Source organism: Dipodomys spectabilis, unplaced genomic scaffold (assembly GCF_019054845.1).
Source record: "Dipodomys spectabilis isolate Male_0828 unplaced genomic scaffold, ASM1905484v1 ptg000175l, whole genome shotgun sequence".
Classification (NCBI taxonomy): Eukaryota; Metazoa; Chordata; class Mammalia; order Rodentia; family Heteromyidae; genus Dipodomys; species Dipodomys spectabilis.
Window position 1 is genome coordinate 19,080,103 of NW_024870852.1, and position 19,248 is coordinate 19,099,350.

Sequence of the window (19,248 nt, forward strand, 5' to 3'; positions counted from 1 at the left end):
CTTGACTGACGTGTTCCCACTGCGATGTGATGTACTGACCTTGTGGCCTGGACAATTGACTTAACTGCCTGGGATGGGACGAATTCCTTCAGCTGCACAGTGGATGATGGCGGCTCTCAACACCACTGCTGTGCCATGGCTCCCACCGGGCGGCGAGGACCATGAGCTTCAGAATTCTGAAGGGTCCCAGCTGTGTAGGCTGCAGCCCTCACCTCCATTCCTCTGTGGCCAGAGTTCTAGGGCGCATTCACCACACCAACATCTCCAAGTGCGTGTGTGCATGCGTGCGTGTGTGCGTGCGTGCGTGCGTGTGTGTGTGTGTGTGTGTGGTTTTAGTGATGCTCTGCTGGGACATTGCAAAATCTGGTGACTGGAATATTGGAAAGGACACATGGGAGTTTCATATGCACACTGCATTCATGTAAGCATACTCACAGTGCGCCCCTCTCCACACAATAAGCATTCCTGTGTGACTCTTGGGAAGTTACTGAAAGTCTCAGTGCCTCAGTTTCCTTAATGAAAGGGGACTAATAATGACTCCTGGCTCTTGGGACTGTTGTGAGCATTACTCATGTATGCGCAATGTAGACAAGCATGAGAGGTCTTTTTTGTTTTTGGTTTTTTGCCTTTGTTTAATGATCACCTGCTTTGTAACCTGAGAGTTGGCTTATGGTAGGAGCTGAGTTCCCGCCTGCGATTCTCACAGACCTGTCGGGAGATGTGCATTGACACACGTTCACCAGCAGGTGTGCAGGTCTGCAGATCGCTTGCCTGTATGTATGGGGACACAGGGTTGCACACACACATAGCACATTGCAGGCTGAGATGTTTTGAGGCACGGTACAGCACCTTCCCCACACGGTCTGGTGGGTTAGAGAGTCTGGGCTCAGGAGGTGCCTATGCCAGGTGGGCACCAGCACAGACCCATGGGGGGAACTGTGGAGAAGAGGTAGAGGGAGCTACGCAGCCTGTGAAGACTGGGAGCCCCGAGGCTCAGGGTCACACACGAAGCCAGGCCCTTCCTTTCATAGAGACACAGAACCACTGTCAAGGCTCCCAACTTCAAGACCTAGACTTTTAAAAAAATGAGCTAAACTCTTTTACTTTAAATATGTTCTGATTCCTTGATAGTTCCTGCAGGTCAGCACTCCAGGCATGGCCTGGCTGCGGTCTCTCAGGAGGCTGTATGGGGTGTGGCAGTCAGGAGCACGGCTTGTCGGAAGGAGCGCCCTCTGGTGGTCATTGGCAGAATCCGGTGCCCTGGCACTACACTGCTGAGTGGTCCCCTAGCTCCGTTCCTTTTCTCAGATGTGTGGCTGTGGGCAGATTTCACATCACAAGATCTCCCATTTCTTTTGCATGGAATGGACATGGTGATGGCACTTACTTTATAGATGAAAACCTGCATGTATGGGAAGCACGTAGAACTGGGACCCACATCCACAGGTGCTATAAGTGCTATAGAAAAGCTTTCTGCTGTTACTGCAATTTTTTGGGGGGATGTGTGGGAAGGCTGGGCTGAATCTCAGGACCTGGGCACTGTCCCTGAGCTCTTTTGCTGAAGGCTAGTGCTCTATCACTTGGAGCCCACAGTGCCACTTCCAATTTCCTGGTGATTGATTGGAGATAGGAGTTTCACGGACTTTCCTGCCCACGCTGGCTTTGAACCACAATGCCCAGATCTTAGCCTCCTGAGTAGCTAGGATTACAGGTGTGAGCCACTAATGCCTGGCTTGTTACCGCCTTTTAAATAATTTTTATTGTTATTCTGAAGGTGACGTACAGAGATGTTACCATTACAAAGTCAGGTAATAAGTACATTTCTGTATGGACAATGTCACCTCTTCCCTCGCTCTCTCCCAATTTTGCCCTCCCATCTCCACCCACAAATTGTATAGTTCATTTTCAACAGTTTTGACGAGTACCACTGCTGTATTTGTTCACCCTTTGTTTCTCCATTTCTGTTCCTCCCTTTACCCTCCCAAAGACAGGTACATGAACAAACAAGACAAAAAGAAATGAAAATAGCAACAAAGGAAAAAAAAAAACAACCTCTTGTTTCCATTTCCTGGTGTTCATTTCAATAAATGTGATTTTGTCTGATCAGAGTCATATTGGCATTGAGCCTTCCTGTTCCTCCCTAATCAAAGGAGGCTTTGGTCTTATTTTGTGTGAATGTCCATAGAGTCCTGTGTAATTTATCATGTCCCAGTGTATTTTAGATCTAGCTTTTACCTGCAAGAGAAAACATGCACCATTTGTCTCTCTGAGCTTGGCTTACCTCACTTAACATGATTCGTTCCAGGTCCATCCATTTCCCTGCATTTTTTTTAAGCTAAAGAGAAAGACAGGCCAACATGAAGACAGAGGCTGGGCCACCTTTTCACGAGGAACTCTGTGTCCCAGCACAAGCCTGGCTCTTGGTGGCTTCTCTGTTAAACTTTAGGGGAGTGGTTGATCTGTGAGTCACAGCCCCCTCCTGGAATGCTTGGTGGTCAGACTCCAGAAGGAGCAAATAGGCCTTTCCCTTCTGCTCAGAGCAGGCCTCACTGTCCAGTTCTCACGCAGTGCCTCCTGGGAAGGCAGGTGAGATTGTAGCGGAACTGTCCATGAGCAACTGGTCACCAGGAGTTCAGTGGCCTGAGCAGAGAGCCCGCACACCCAGGGTGTGTGGGGGGGGTGGGGGGGTTTGCAGTGGGCTCACTGGGCCTGGCGTCAGGTGAAGTGGAGAGTCAGCCCAGGCTGCTGAGATCTTGTTCCAAAGGCAGCTCGCGTGGCCAGAGCCCAGACAGGCCAGCGTTCCCCCCAGCAGCGGGGAAGACAGACATCCTTGCTCCGCCATTCGCAATGCACTTGCAAGAGCCATTCTCAGAGAACTTCAGAGCTTTTGTCCACAGGCAGCTGGCTTGTCATGCTTTTAGGCGACGCCACTTCTGAAGTTTTTCAAAAGGTAGAAATGGAAATGGGAGGAAAAAAAATAAAATAGCTGTAAATAGACATATCTCCCCCCCCCCCCCCCCCGAAGCTATTTTAGCACAGGAACAACTAGAAAGCCTACTCATCAATTTAAAAAGGCTTTTAAAAGCAGCTCGGCCTTGATGCCTGCGTACCTGTAAAAACCAACGGCAGGGAAAGGAAAGGAAAATTGAGTTTAAAAAACTCCCTGGTCTGATGTCTTCTTTGAACAGCTGGTGTCTCGAGTTCCAGGAAGAAAAATAAAAGGCATTGACTTGGCCAAGGTCACAGCCTGTCCAAGGCAGAGCTGGGACTTGAGCTTTCACAAGCAGGTAATTTTGAAGGATTAGGAAGCCGGAGGGCCTCATGGTCCACTGGGTGCGCATATTTTGGGCACTGGCTCTCTCCGGAGAAGGCTGTGCGGTGCTAGGCTGGGAACCATAGGACCTGTGCTTACTCCCACACGTCTCCACTCAAAATCCTATTTACTAAATCACCTACTGCATGCAGGCTCTGAATTAGAATCTTGAACAAAGCAGCCAAAGACCTCCCCTCCCCCATCCTCGTCCACCATACATTCTTTCACTCAGCAACTGTTTATTGAAGGCCTACTTGGTGCAAGGCACTGTCAGTGCCTGAATGGTGGAATGTGTATTCTAGCCAAGGGCATATACACTAATTGTTTGTAAAATACATCAGGAGGGAAAAGTTCTGAAGGCAAACAGCAGGTCATGGGACTAGCTATTGCCTCCTGACCTGTGGTGGGGGCAGGGGGCATAGGCAAACAAGGTGGTCAAGGAAGTTCCTGCTGAGAAGGTGACCTGTGAGCAAAGACTTAAAGAGGTGAGGGAATGAGACCTGGGAAAAACCATTCCACTGGGAGCAGCCAGTGCAAAGGCCCTGGGGTGGAACTGTGGGGCATGTTTGAGGAATGTGGCTAGGCAGGAAAGAGAAGGATGAGAGTCAGGGTTGACATGGTCCAGAGCAGCTCCTGGCCATGTGGGGCATGGATGGAATGACCCAGGCCTGAGACAGGACGCCCTACTTCCTTTGTAAGGCCCCCAACCCTGACACGTTGGCAGGTGGGAAGGGCGCTAGCTTTCACATGCCTGACATCCCTTTCAGTGACTTAAAGGGGAATCTCACCATCTCAGAATGTTTTAAAGCTAAAAGAGATTCCATTTCTGCTCATGGTGGTATGGGAAAGCAAGTCCTGAGTTCAAATCCCATGTCTGGGAAGAGTTAGCATTAGATAACTTAGCCACACTAGCATAAGAATGGTTTTCTTTTTCTCCCCTCTCCTCTCCTTCCTTCCCCTCCCCTCCCCTCCCCTCCCCCCCCTTCTCCTTGTGCTGAGTCTTTCTTCAGAACATCCAGAGAGCTAGGTAGATGGCTGTGGGTTTATAAAAATGTTACTGAAACTGGCAAGCACATGGCAAGTCTGCTGCTGGCTGGGAGGGTGAGCTGGCTCCGCTGCTGGATGGGGCTGCCTGGCTCCGACAGCCTCTCCTCATTCCCAACCCCAGCCCTGCCGTCCAAGCTCTACTGCATGACTTTTGCCTGAGTCCAGGGAAAGCCAAAATCCCAAGATCCTGGGTGAATCACTCAAGTTGTCTAAGCCTCATTCCCCGATAGGACTTTAGCAAACAAAGCCTGGGGCGAATGGGTCTGTCTGTCCTTGCCTATTTATTACCACATTACTATTATTACGGCCTGTTCCAGGGCAGGGTCAGGACCAGCCATGGAGTGACCATGGCACACGGCGTGGTAGGCAGCCAGGGAGGGCAGTGGGCTCTCTCCTCCAGCCTGATAATCCTGCCTGGAAAGAAAGGCCTAAAATCTATCCCTATTTCCTCTAGCATCCCCCTTGGATTTTACCAATGTGGCTCGTCCATGCCTATTTGGCTTCTGTATATATTAGCTCAGTGATTGATTGATTGATTTTCAAGAAGCATTTTTGTGCAGTAAAATAGCAGATTCTCAGAAGTCCTATGGTATGCCAGGTCTGATAGTCCTTGATCTAGGAATCAGAAAGATTCGATTAAACATCTCATCTGTTAAACACAGGGACATCAGATGAGTGATTTGACTCTGTCATTAAGGACACAGACATGCCTGGCACAACTGCGTTTCATTCCCCCTCAGAATCCATCAAATCCCTGCACACGTGATACGTGGTAGCTCTAAGACCCCCTGCTGCAGTTAACTGGGTTGGATAAGAAACCATTTTCCGGGCTGGGAAGGTGGCTCAGTGGTAGAGTGCTTGTCTTGCATGCATGAGGCCCTGGGTTCGATTCCTCAGCACCACATACGCAGAAAAAGGCAGAAGTGGTGCTGTGGCTCAGTGGTCTTGAGCTGAAGAGCTGAGGGACAGTGGCCAGGCCCCACAAAAGACAAAGGAACCATTTTTCTTGTTTCTGGAAATCAGAGCTGAGAAAGAGACTGAATGACAGCGCAGTCCAAGGGCCCTTTGGAAGTGAAGGACACTATTAATTAAGTGCTACCCCTGGGGAAGAGGATAGAGAGGGCTGATGTGGGCTCACCTAGTGGATGTATGCTGAGCCCAGTGTGATGTGTTAGAACAAGCTTACATTCAGGTAAGCAGAGCTTCCTGTTCCCGGAGAAGCCATTATCCCTCTCACACCTCAGTTTGATTTCCTCCTGTGTAAAATGGGAATGTTACTGCTCCTGCTTCCCATCTGAGGTCTGTGTTCCTTCTTGAATGTCGTGGGACAGTTGTATATAAACCCCCTTTGCTGTGGTCCGGTGGCCTAGCTGAAGAACATGGGAAGATCTGGTACTGGGGCTTGAACTCAGGACCTTCCACTCTCACTTGACTTTTTTACTTAAGGTTAGCACGCTACCACTTGAACCGCAGCTCCACTTCTGGTTAGTTGGAATTAAGAGTCTCATGGACTTTTCTGCCCAGACTAGCTTTGAGCTTTCATCCTCAGATCTCAGCCTCCTGAGTAGCTAGGAATACGGGTGTGAGCTGCTGGCACTCAGCTTGTTTCTTATCTAGATGTACTTTCCATTTATTGCTCTTTCTTCTACTGCTGACTTGGTTATTGTGTTATTCTGTTTCTATCTGTTTGAATTGAGTACTGAGTTCATTTAGCTTGTCTGTCTTGTCTCTACTAAAGTTATTTAGGTAAGAAGTATAAATTTTTTATTGTTTGTGGGTCATAGACTTAATTGAGGTTGTCTTAGAATTTCAGTTGTAATTTCCACCTTTACCTAAAAGCTACTTCAAAGTTTGCTCTTAAAGAATGTAGTGCAGAGCGCCAGTGGCTCATGCCTGCCATCCTAGCTACTCAGGAGGCTGAGATCTGAGGATCACGGTTCAAAGCCAGCCAAGGCAGGAAAGTCAGTAAGACTCTTTATCTCCAATAAACCACTAGAAAACTGGAAGTGGTACTGTGGCTCAAGTGGTAGAGGGCTCGCCTTGAGCTGAAGAGCTCAGGGACAGCACCCAAGCCCAGAGTTAAAGCCCCACAACTGAACAAAAAAAAACCAAGAACGTAGTGTTCAGAAGAGTCTCTGTCCTTCCATTTTTTTTCCTTCTCCCTCTTTCTCTCCTTTGTTTGGATCGTGTGAATTACTAGGTTGGGGCACCTTTTAGATCTTGGAATGTGGACTGTATCTTTCTTCTGTCTTCTGAAAACTTGGAGAGTGTCTTTGTAGCTAGTACACAGCTGTGTTTTGTAAGTGTTCCACAGACATCAGGAGTGAATTTGCCTTCGAGATACATCAAGAAGGTAGCTGGGCAGCAGTAGCTCATGCCGGTAATCCTAGCCACGCAGGAGGCTGAGATCTGAGGATCATGGTTCAAAGCCAGCCTGGGCAGCAAAGTCTGTGAGACTCTTTAGCTCCAATTAAGTAACAAAAAGCCAGAAGCCAGAATTGGAGTTGTGGCTCAAGTGGTAGAGTACTATCCTTGAGCAAAAAAGCTCAGGGACAGTACCAAGGCCCTGAGTTCAAGCCCCAGGACCCCTCCCCCCCATACACAAAAAGAAGATAAATTGTTTTATCAAGTCTATTATACTTATTTCTGTTCCCTGACTTGTCAGTTTTTGAAGAGATGTGTTAAAGTGTCTCAGCTTGCTTATGGTTTTGTACTCTTAATGGCTTTTAACATTGTATATTCTTGTGCTTTATCAGTCTACATCAAAGTTTATATCTTGTCATTTCTTGATAGTGGGTTATATCGTTTAAAATGTTCCTTTTGGTCTCTTTTAATGCTCTCTGCCTGTAATTTGCTATTTCTATATTTGTTCGCTATTAATTTTGCACTCTGCCCTTTATATTTGCTCCACACATCTATTTATTTTTAACTGCCCATGTCACATTGTTTTGAGAATGTCTTCTAAATTATATATGCTCTATTCATTTATTTTATTTTGTCAGCACTATAGCTTTTTTATGTTTGTTTTGTTTGACTTGGTTATTTTGAGATTGTCTCACTGTGTAACCCAAGCGAACTGAACTCAGGATCCTCCTGAGTGCTGGGATTACAGGTGTGTGTCACCATGACTGGCTTGAATTCACTTATTTGGATTAAAATATTGTTACATTTTAAGAATTTGAAATCACTTCTATTTGTTGCGATTACTAATATTTAGTAATGTCTGTCATTTTCAAGAAGAGTCTTTATTAGTATTCTCATAATTCATTCCCATTTCCTTTGAAGAGTTTGGTGAGTTTAATTATGCTCTCTTTTTCTTTTGTGCTCATTGAATGGGATGAAATTCTTGCCTTCCTTTAAATACCATAACAAAGTAGTTAATCATTCAATTTGTCAAAGTTTCGAGGCATAAGTTTAACATGGAAAAGTCAGTTGTGTTTGGATAAACCAAAAAAGAAGCAGGAAAACAGCTCAATAGACAATGGCATCCAAAGAATGGAGCAGGAGGGAATAAGTTCAACCAGGGAGGTAAAAGCCTTGTGGACCGGAAGCTAGAAAGCACTGAGGAAGGAGCTGAAGAGACCTGAACAGGAAATAGGAAGAAGCCCTGGCCCAGGACAGGGAGACTTAACAGCTAAGGGGGCCATGCAGAGTCCACCTGCTCCATCCTACAGCGCCCAGCCTTCACAGTGGGAATTTGAGACCCCCCACCAGCAAATGGGGTATGAAATTTCTAGGGGCTTAACTAGTACCAGGACCCTTGCAGAAGGTTCCAAGTTGTTACAGCTATCATAGTTAAGACAGTGTGGTCACAGGTGTATGGTACGAGTGTGCAAGCCAGTGTCCACAGCCATATTTACCCCACACATAGAACCAGGCATGGCATACCCCTGTAGTCTCAGCGTGGGAGGTGGAGGCAAGAGGATTGTGAATTTGAGACCAGCCAGGTGAGCTAGCTTGAGACTCTGTCTGAGAAACTGTGCAGGGCAGGATGCTTTTGGCTCGTGAGTGTAATCCACTATTTGGAAGATGCAACAGGAGGATTGCAGTTCAAGATTTGCCATGGCAAAAATAAATTATCGCCGAGCACTGGTGGTTCACACTTGTAATCCTAGCTACTCAGGAGGCTTAGATCTGAGGATCACAGTTCAAAGCTAGCCTGGGCAGGAAAGTCCATGAGACTCTTATCTCCAGTAAACCACCCAGAAAACTGGAAGTGGCGCTATGGCCCAAGTGGTAGAGCACTCACTTTGAACTGAAGAGCTGAGAGACAGCATTCAGGCCCAGAGTTCAAGCCTCACGACTGACAACAACAACAACAAAAATTATCATGATCCTATCTCAACCAGCAAGCTGAGCATGATGGCACATGCTTGTGATTGAAGCTGTGTGCGAAACACAGACAGCAGGATCGTTGTCTGAGACCAGCCCTGGGCTCACTTTATATGTATAATGCCCTGGGCTCAATTCCCAGTACTGAGAAAGAGACAGAAATCAGATATAAAATTCATTATTAGATCCATTCTAGCTGGGCGCCGGTGGCTCACTCCTACAATCCTAGCTACTCAGGAGACTGAGATCTGAGGATCATGGTTCAAAGTCAGCCCAGGCAGAAAAGTCCGTGAGACTCTTATCTCCAATAAACCACTAGAAAACTGGAAGTGGCGCTGTGGCTCAAGGGGTAGAGCGCTTGCCTTGAGCTGAAGGTGCAGGGTTCAAGCCCCATGACCAACAAAAAAAAATAAAAGATCCATTCTTCAGCATTATTTTGAAATAGGGGGGGAAATACCCCTCATTTAGAAATACTACTTGCCAGCACTGGCGCTTACTCCTATAATCGTAGCTACTTAGGAGGCTGAAATCTGAGGATCATGGTTCAAAGCCAGCCCAGGCAGGAAAGGTCGTGAGACTCTTATCTCCAATTAGCCCCCAGAAAACTGGAAGTGGGGCTGTGTCTCAAAGTGGTAGAGGGCTCGCCTTGAACCCAAAAGAGCTCAGTGCCCAGGCCTGGAGTTCAAGCCCCATGACTGACTGAAAAAAGAAAGAAAAAGAAATATTAATTTTACTATGAAATATTGAGACATTTACGACTGGGGAAAATGGCCTCGTTTTTCTCCATTTGCATCGCACATAACATGTTGATTCTCAGTAGTTCACTAGGTGTGAATGAATGTCATGCTAGGTACAAGGTTAAGACTTCTATGTCTGCTTCTCGGGGAAAATTGGAAGCATCACCTGTAAGCTTGGGGCAAAGCCAGGGACATCAAAGCTCTGCTGCTATACGGGGAAGGGGAGAGAGGGCTGTGAGCGAGACTTGGAAGCCCAAGCTGCTGTCTTATGAAATCTCCTTGGAACAAATGTCATCTTCCCTCTAACCTCTGCCAGATTTGGAGAAAAGCTGGATTGAATGAGACAAATGAAAAGTTTTTAACAGAGTAACTACATGTTTTTATGCTCTAATGTTTATTCTAGGCTACCTGCTCCTCACTGGAGATTCAGAAATATTTTTAAAACACTGTAACCTTTCGCTAATTGTGATCTTAATTAAAACCGTTCTGCTTGGTAATCATTTTCATTTCCTCCATTAGTTGTACAAGGAAAGTTTCATTGTGACATTTTCATGCATGTAAATAATGTATCCTCACCCCCTCCTTCATTCTCCCCCTTCGCCTTCCACCTTCCTAAAACAATTTCAACAGGTTTCACTGTTCTGTTTCCGTATATGCAAATGAACTGTTTGGACCTTATTCCTCATTCTCCATCTTTGTTTGGCACTCCCACTTTCCCAACAGATAAATATATTCGTCTTGGAAAGAGCCTGTGGTGGCAAGGGGGAAGGACATGGAGACAATGGGATAGAACTGAAAAAGCAGGGAGGGGCTGCACATCATACAGCTGTGGCCAGCTTCATCTGGCAAGGATGCTGGACCAATCATAGAGAAAGAAATAGTCATGCCGGGTCCACTGAGCAGCCATGTGCTGGACTCCGCCTGTTGTCCTATGCCAAGCAAGAGTACTTTTAAAAGGAGTCCATGATAGGAACAAACTGCTGGGCTAAAGCCATTATTAGAGGAAAACATGAAAGTAACCCATCATTACTTAGATTTCTCCATAAGTTCTTGGATATCCATGAACAATAAGAAACCAGATGAATCTGACTCATTCTAGTAAAGGACTTTCACAATCCTAAGGACACAGTCAAGAAAGGGAGAAGGAGAGAAAATACTTGCCAATCACTTGTCATAAGGGCTTAGTACCCAGACAGTATAAAGAACTCTGACAGTACAGTGATAGGCAATCCACAACCAATCATTTGTAGGCAAACGAACAGACATTCCTCCAAAGAAGATATGCAAATAGTCAAGAGATGCATGAGAAGATGCTCAGTATCATTTATCTATAGGAAAATACACATCAAACTAAATGAAGATACTACTTCATACCACTAAGGCCTTCCATGTCCTCCCTGCCTCTAGCAGTCGCTCCCTGAATCCTGGCTTCCTGTCTGCCTCCTGTAGTCATTGCCTTCACTGGCGCTAAGGTCCCTCCTCCCAGCAATGTGAGACAACCTCTGATCCAAGCAGATCCCCTGGTCTTTGGATCTGTCCAGCATGCTTGCCATCTTGGGATCAGGGCGTGGAAAACTACCACTCTGTCCTTGGGCCACACCAGAACTTGTACAGATCAGGCACTTGGTACCTCTTTTCTTAGTTTCAGGAGGGAGGTGGAGTGGACGATCTGATACTTACAGCACTTCCACCATCTGGAGTAGCTGATGTGATGCTTAGGAGGAGGACTAGCACTGGAATGGGCAGAGCACCCTTCCCAGCACAGACTGTGCAGAGTGAGGATTCCCAAGTCCTGAATCTGAATCTCACGGGTTATATAGCACCTCTGCCGTTGGAGCTCCATCTTCCTTGTCTGTAAAGACAAGACAGGTACCACTAAATGGACAGCATGTATAGAAATGTAGAGGTAGGACTGGCACACAGTAATGAACAGCATGTATGAAAATGTGGGTGTGGGGCTGGCACACAGTAGGGGCTTTGTGGAGATTGTGTATGGAGATGTGACTGTGGGGTCTGTACACAGGCCTCTAAGTGGAGATCATGTATGGAAATTGGCTGTGGGACTGGTATACAGTATTGCCTCTAAGTAGAGATTATGTATGGAAATGTGGGTGCAGGACTTCTGGTACACAGTAGGGCCTTTAAGTGGAGAGCATGTATGGAAGTGTGGTGTGGGGCTGGCACACAGTAGGGCTGTCAGGGCTATCAGTCTCAGGTTGGCTTGTGCTGAGGTGCTTGAGGATTTATTGCACTCAGAAGAGGCGTATGTGTTTGCACATTTACTTTCAAGTGCGCTAATTGCCTCTTTAAATGAGTTGTCATCATTGTGTTGTTTCAATATTTGGATCCAAAGTGTGCTTATTTTTTTCAAAAGGCTTCTGGACAATTGGGCAGGTTCTGGTTTGGTGGAAGTTCGACTGAAAAGAATGGATTGTGCAATCACTTGACAGTCACTGCGTACCTGTCCTGTACCAGCCCTTGTTTTGGACCACGGAGACAGAAACAGGTGGCAGACGACAGACAGTAGGTAGCTGGAGGGAATTACAGCCTGCTGGGAGGACAGACACAGACACATGAGTGACAGCTAGGGACATCTGCCCATTTTGTGGGTGCTTGCTGTGTCCCAGATACTGGAGACCAGACAGACTGAACCTGGGACCTCATGGAGCTTGAAATCACCGTGGGGGAGGGGATGGATAGAGGACACGAAAAGAAGATGAAGATGTGGTAATGCACACTATGGTGAGAGGAAGTTGGAGGCGCAGGGTGTTGTCTTGTTGTAAGATGGGCAGGCAGGTTGGAAGGCTGCCTGGAGGAGGTGACTGGACAGGAGGAAAGGGCTGGCCAGGGGAGGGGGCTCTGTTTTCTGAGGCAATATCATCCCATGGATGTTTCCACGTGAGGTGCTTAGCCCCCTGGCCTTCCTCGGGAAGATGCTGAAGACAGATGTCACCCCGCGATGCACAGACGTGTGACATGAGAGGGAGGAGGATTCACTAGCAAGGTTGCTGAGCCAGTGAGTGGCTGGGTGCCCGTTCTTGTCCTTGGAGAAAGCCTTAGTGTCTCCATAATTCCAGCAAGCCCACAGAGGATGCAGTAAGAGCTGACACTCAGGGCTGATCATGCCAGCCACCATCCCGAGCTGTTTCCATTCATTCATTGATTCATTGGCTCTGTGCAGCCACCCTGTAGAGACGTACTCCTTACCTTCTTCTTCACAGATGAGAAACTGAAGCACGGAGAGAGGAAGTAATGTGCCTAGAATCACATTCTGGAATTAAGTGGCAACGCCAGGATTTGATCCTAAGCTGTCTGGGGTCTATTTGAGTGTTGCTAGTTTGAGAGAAAGTCTCGCTGTGGATCCCAAACTGGCTTCTCTCGCCTCAGGCTCCCTAGTTCTGGGAACACAGGCATGCCCCACCGTGTCTGGCTGCTGTCTGCCTCTTAACTACTACAACTGCCCTGACTCCTGAATAATAGTGACCATAGTACTCTCCCTTCCCCTCCCACATATACCTCCAGGGTGGTCCCAAAGGTTAAGTAAGATATGTGTTTGCCTTTCTGCCCTAAGGCCTAACTTCTATTCAACAGTTGTTTTTTTTTTAATGAATAGTTCTTGAGTTCATACTTCTTTGACCTAAGCACTGAGGACAGCAAGCAGAAGTCACATTTAACATGAAACAAATGTACTGGAAATCAACCTCCTCTGACTTCCGGGAGTCCTTTGAAGGAGGAATGCCAGCAGTCCTAGGTGTACCCGTGGGGTCTGATTTGCTCAGGTTTTTATCTGAAGATGTTTTAAGCTACTAGAAGATGCATAAGCCAACCTGTTGCTGCAGGGCGAGTAGCAGTGGGGAGGTAATGTGTTGGGGGATGAGAGGTGGCCCGGGTAACACCATGCAGAGAATCGTGGGTGTGAGGTTGAGTCAAGGCTGGTCACTGTGGCTGATCACCATAGGAGGAGGGATAAAGCAGCGAGCATGGGAGAAAAGGCCCAGCACAGCTCCTAGTGCCCAGCATGGGCTTCTCTGGGAATGTTTGAACCGCTTAGCAAGAGGAGAAAGACAAACAGGTGATGGTTGGGAATTCCTAAAAGAAAAATCATCCAGCTGCCCAGAAAGAGCCCTGGGGTAGCCCCTCCACCTACTTCCAGGTGGACCTGAGCCCCCATCCATGAGGCAGTAACTGGGAAGATAGATCCCAGGTAATAGAAGATCGGATGGGAAAACGGGGAGGGGGACATGCAGGAGGCAACCCTGTCTTGCAGGAAGCCAGGCTTTGGCCTCCAGAGCCTCTGGTGGGAGGGAGGAGTCTGAGTGAGTCAGGAGGCCTGAGACACACTGTCTTGCAGAGGTATCCCCCTTCGCCTGGCAGGGTGCCTCTGAGTGTTGCCATTATGGACTGTGATCGGTGGGGCTGGGTGTGTTTTGCAGTCTTCCGACCACTGACCAACACCCTCCCTCCACCTCATGCCCCTTCTGATGTTTTAGACCTACAGCAGCCAGAGCGAGAACAACGAAGACTATGAGATTCCCCCCATAACACCGCCCAACCTTCCCGAGCCATCACTCCTGCATCTGGGGGACCACGACGCTGGCTACCACTCTCTGCGCCACGGCCTGACGCCCAACGGTCTGCTCCCTGCCTACTCCTACCAGGCCATGGACCTCCCCGCCATCATGGTGTCCAACATGCTGGCCCAGGATGGCCACCTGCTGTCAGGCCAGCTGCCCACCGTGAGTGCCTGTCTTCCTGTCTTCCTGCCACGCTTCCTGCAGGATGGGATGGAGAGACACGGAATTCCAGGGCTGGGAACCCACGGGGGTGGGAGGGTCTGGGTACCATTGGGCAACTGCGTGGAGGGAAACTGTCGCTTCTGCAAAAAGCTCTGTGTCTTAACAAATTGGGGTCTGTCGTATTATTTCTAATTTTTATTTTTAACCGCTTTATTGAAATGTAATTCACATGCTGTATGATTCACCCATGGGAAGTGTATAATTCGGTCGCTTTTCATAGATCGATGGCGTCACGTAGCCATCTGTACATGGCATTTTAGAACATTTTTATCACTCGGAGAGAAACTTGTAACCATTTGTGTGTGTGTGTGTGTGTGTGTGTGTGTGTGTGTGTGTGTGTGTGTGTGTACACACATGAGCTGGTTCTGGGGCTTAAATTCAGGACCTTCTGCTTTCCTTTAGCTTTTTTCTCTCAAGGCTGATTGCTCTATTACTTGAGCCACACTTTCACTTCCAGCTTTTTGCTGGAGATAAGAATCTCACAGGGCTGGAAATGGTGCTTATGGGTAGAGTGCTTGTCTGGCATGCATGAAGCCCTAGGTTCAATTCTTCAGAACCACATAAACAGAAAAAGCCAGAAGTGGCATTGTGGCTCAAGTGGTAGAGCACTAGCCTTGAGTCCAGAGAGGCTCAGGGACAGTGCCCAGGCCCTGAGTGCAAGCCCTAGGACTGGCAAAAATAAAAGAATCTCACAAACTTTTCTGCCCAGGCCAGCTTTGCCACTTGTTCCTCAGAACTTAGCTTCCTGAGTAGCTGGGATTATAGAAGTGAACCACAGGCCTACTGGCAAAAATGTATACCTTTTATTTATTGCTCCCAATCCATTCTTACAACCTCCAGCCCAAAGGATCCCTATTTCCTGCCTCTTTCTCTGTGCTTATTCTGGATGTAACATAGAAATAGAATCCTGTCTTTTAAGAAAGGTATCTTGCGTAAGTATCAGGGAAGGCGGTGGTTCGAGCTAGAGTTCAGGGGTGTAGATAGGAGCTTAGCAAATGCCTTAAGTGTTCATCTATATAGTCCACAATGTCCCCAGAGGTGTTTGTTCCTGGAAAGGGGAGCAAGGCCATCTCAGCAATGCCCTGTCCTATTGGCTCTGATCTCAGAGGCTACCAGTTCATTTCTTGTGGTCCTCTGTCTAGCTACCGAGCCCCATAGACACGTGCGGAGTCAGATTTCCTCCTAGGAGAGGATGCCTGCCAGCAGGAATGGTGGCGAGTATTAGCATCGGGCTCCTTCTACCAAATTAAATATGCTCAAGGCTTCTTCCTCGACTTCAGCGTCTTAACTGATTAAACATTCATTTCCGAGACAAAAAAGAGTCAATTTAGTATGAAAGATATATTTTGCCAGTTTAATTTAAAGTGCTGCACCTCCATCTGACCTCTATTTTCATAACTCAATAATTTTATCCAGTGTTGATTGTCTCATTTTGAGAGAGATATTGTATGTATAAATCAGGGTTTCTAAAATACCCAGAGATAAAAAAAAAAAAAACACCAAGAGTGGAATTTATTAAGGAGCTTCTGTTGAGTCTAAATCGTTGATTTTGGAGATGGTACAATGGTGCTGTACCCCCCCCCCCCCGCCCCTGGGGTGAGGTGGGGAGGAATTATCCTTGGCAGGCATAGATCCAAGCTCCCTGGGAATCTCTACCTATTATGGAGCCAGAGGAGTTTAGGGCAGGTGGAGGCTGGGCAGGGCCCACCCTTGCCATGAATCCTAATGATCCGGGGGAAACAGGGCTTCCTTAGGTCAAGCCCTTGTGTCTCTGCAGCTGTGTGGTCCAGTCTGCAGCACAGCCTTGGTACAAATCTTCTCTAGGCATTCTCTCAACTTTGAGTCTTGCTGGCTTTTCCAGGAATCTTAAACAAGTCCCCTTCTCTCATTGTATCCCTTGTATCCCTAGGAGATGGTGGTGGGGAAACTTTCTCTGGTAAAGGAACATCACTGATTTGCCAGCTCTCCTATACTCCAACTACATGGGTGGAAGGGTTGATATATCGCCACCATCACCACTCATGCTACTCTCTGGGGGGTGCAAATCCGATCAACACAGATCAACATCCTAGTGCTGAGTTTTAGAGCCTTTGTGCTCTGGGTCCTGGTGTTTCTTTCTGAGCATCTTACCAGGATACAGGCCTGGGCCCTCCCACCTCTGTGTGAAGGGCCTTTGCAGGCTGCTGTCTTGGGATAGCTGCTGGGAGCAGGAACAACACCTTAGTAGCTTCAGCAGTGGTTCTCATGGGAACCTACAGGGCCTGGAACCTGGGGAAAGAGCCTGTGTGTCCACTCAAAGAGCTCTTCACATACTCTACCATTGCCCCTGCCCTTCCTGGTCAGTGCTGCTCCTCATCACTCTCCCCTCCCCGCACCCCTGCCCCAGGGTCAGCGTGTCCCTTTTTGATCCTGCAGACCCAGGAGATCCCCTCCACAGCCTGAGGCCCAGGGACAGAAGACTTGCTGTCCCTCCTCACAACCATCTAGATTTCTGAGCCACTGGAGGCTATAGAAGATCCTGAATCCAACCAATTACCTTTATCATTGTCCATGCATAAGTTCTTTGTTTTGTTTTATGATTGTATCAGTCAGCTTTTGCTGTGTAACAAACCACCCCAACACTTGGGGCTTAAAACAGCACATTGTGATTCTTTCTCCTGGACTATTTGGGTCAGCAAAGTGGTCCTTTTGACCTGAACCAGCTCAGATCATTTCTGGGGTCAGCTTGCACCTTGCCTGGGGCCCCCAGTCTAAAATAGTCTGAGTCACAAATCTCTGCCCTTGGCTCATGAAAACTATAGAGAACCATGGAGGAGACTTGACTGTGAGTCCCTCCTCCCATGGTGACTTGGGTTTGTGGGGTTCCTAGGCACATCAAGAAAAAGCAAGCATCCCCTGGATGCAAACACTTCTCAGACTTTTGCATACTTAGCACAAGCTATTCTCCCATTGGCCAAAGCCAGTCACATGGCCATCCCCTGAATCATGAGTGGAGAAATGGACTCGACTTCTTAAAGGGATAGGTGGCAGACTCACCCCTTGCACATAGGGTGAAAGGTCACTTCCTTAATATCCTGTGATCACATTTGCTTCCAGGGGCGGGGAGGGGCTTAGTTTTCTTGACATTTTGTTTCATCCACTAGTTACAGTAGGGCCAGGCTGATGTGAGTCCTCACCCCACCCTGGAACCTAGAGCTAGGCTGTCCTCCTCCCCAAGCCTCGGTTTCCTCCCCGAGCCTCGGTTTCCTCCCCTGTGTGATGAAGGTCAATCAAAGGTGCATGCCTTGTAGGAACTCTGGAAGTTTTGATGGTCAGATGTAGGGAAGAGGCACACAGTAGGTGTTTAATGAGTATAAGCTCCTATGTTTATTAATGCAGTTGATTTATTGGCATGACTTGGTAGCCCAAGTTTTTCCAGAGCTGTAGGCATTGTGGGGCAGTGCTTAGGCTGCCGCAGAGGTAGGTGTTGAGAAAGCAAATCAGAGGCCGAGTTGGTGGAGCCACTGGGAGCTGGCAGGGTATGTTTATTATTCTAGGACTTGGGTCAATGCTTTGCTTAAAAGCAACAGCAAAAGCCAGGCACTGGTAGCTCATGCCTGTAATCCTAGCTACTCAAGAGGCTAAAGATCTAAGGGTTTCTGTTCAAAGCCAGCAAGGCAGGAAGGTCCATGAGACTCTTATCTCCAATTAACCACCAGAAAACTGGAAGTAGAGTTGTAGCTCAAAGAAGTAGAGTGCTAGCCTTGAGCAAAAATTACTCAGGGATAGCTCCAGACCAACCGTCCTCTCCTCCTCCCCCCCAAATAAAAGCCACAGCAAAGATGCCAGATATACAGTGATTCATACCTATAATCCTAGTTATTCAAGAGATGGAGATCAGAAGGCTCTTGATTTGAAGCCTAATCTGGGCAAAAAGTTTAGTGAAACCCCATCTCAGCAAACAAGCTGGGCTTGGTAGTGCCTGTCAATCTAGTTATGCTGGAGATTTAGGTAGGAAAATCATGATCCAAGGCCAGTCTTGGGGGAAAACCCTAAGTCCTTACCTGAAAAAAAAAAAAAAGCAAAAAAGAACTAGAGGTGTGGTGTACATGGTAGATCACTTACTAAGTGTAAGGTCTTGAGTTCAAACTCTTGTATCAAAAAAGAAATAAAGCAACAGCAAAGTGACAGCCATTGGTTTCATGGCCAGAGAACAGGCCCTCCATGGTAAAATCAGGGGTGTCGTGGTGTCTCTTGGGGGTAAGAGTAGAAGATCTCCAAAATGGACCTTAGGAGGGTCCTAGAAAGGTGGTAGAGTAGAAGGTCCAGAGCCTTCTTTATATGCACAAGAGTCCGGATAAAATTCTCATCCCTCTGTTTTTCAAAGGCAGTGAGCGAAAGAAATATGTCTTTTTACATTTTCTAAAACTCAGAAAAATGGCTTTAAACAGCTTTTGCTCCCCGGCTATAATTATTTATTTTCAAACACCCCTGCAGTGGATAGCTCCGTTTTCTTATCCTGTACTCCTTTTGCTCATAAATGAACCATCACTTCAATAAATCATTATGAAAACAGAGACTAACACCGACTCTGAAAGGTTGAAAGATTTATGTAACACATTTATGTTTCCCATTTTCTCATTCTGCTACTCTGCTGCAAAAGCTAAGCTAATAAAAGCTGCTATTAATATTTCCTGTTGCCTAGCAACCCTAGAGCGGGAGTAATAGCTTGGGCTAGAAAAATAGATGACCGATAAGGAAAAATTCAATTCTTTTATTATCTCAAGGGAAATGGCCTTTTACTAGAACATTATGATGTACGAGTGTGAAGTTGAACACAAAAGATTTTTGTGTGTGTTTGTTTTTCTATTTTTAATGAACATTATTTTACTTCCACTAACTCTTAGAGGGCTCCTTTTGTTTTCTTTCGCTCCTCCCAACACTCCATCTCTCATGCTTAATTTAGTAGCTATAGTAGTTAAGAATCTGTTAGCATGTTTTCAGTTTTAAAGGTTTTTTTGCAAAGGTTTACAGCTTGGTCACA

At 47.1% G+C, this 19,248-nt stretch overlaps 1 protein-coding gene across 2 annotated transcripts in view; it reads left to right on the forward strand.

The window, feature by feature from the left end:
- Tox2 (TOX high mobility group box family member 2) overlaps positions 1–19,248 on the forward strand; it is a 107,100-nt gene that overhangs the window by 55,196 nt on the left and 32,656 nt on the right. For both annotated transcript variants that reach the window (XM_042694551.1, XM_042694552.1), the window contains exon 3: positions 13,920–14,165. In XM_042694551.1, the coding sequence (XP_042550485.1) occupies positions 13,920–14,165 (246 nt within the window). The remainder of the gene's footprint in view (positions 1–13,919; positions 14,166–19,248) is intronic.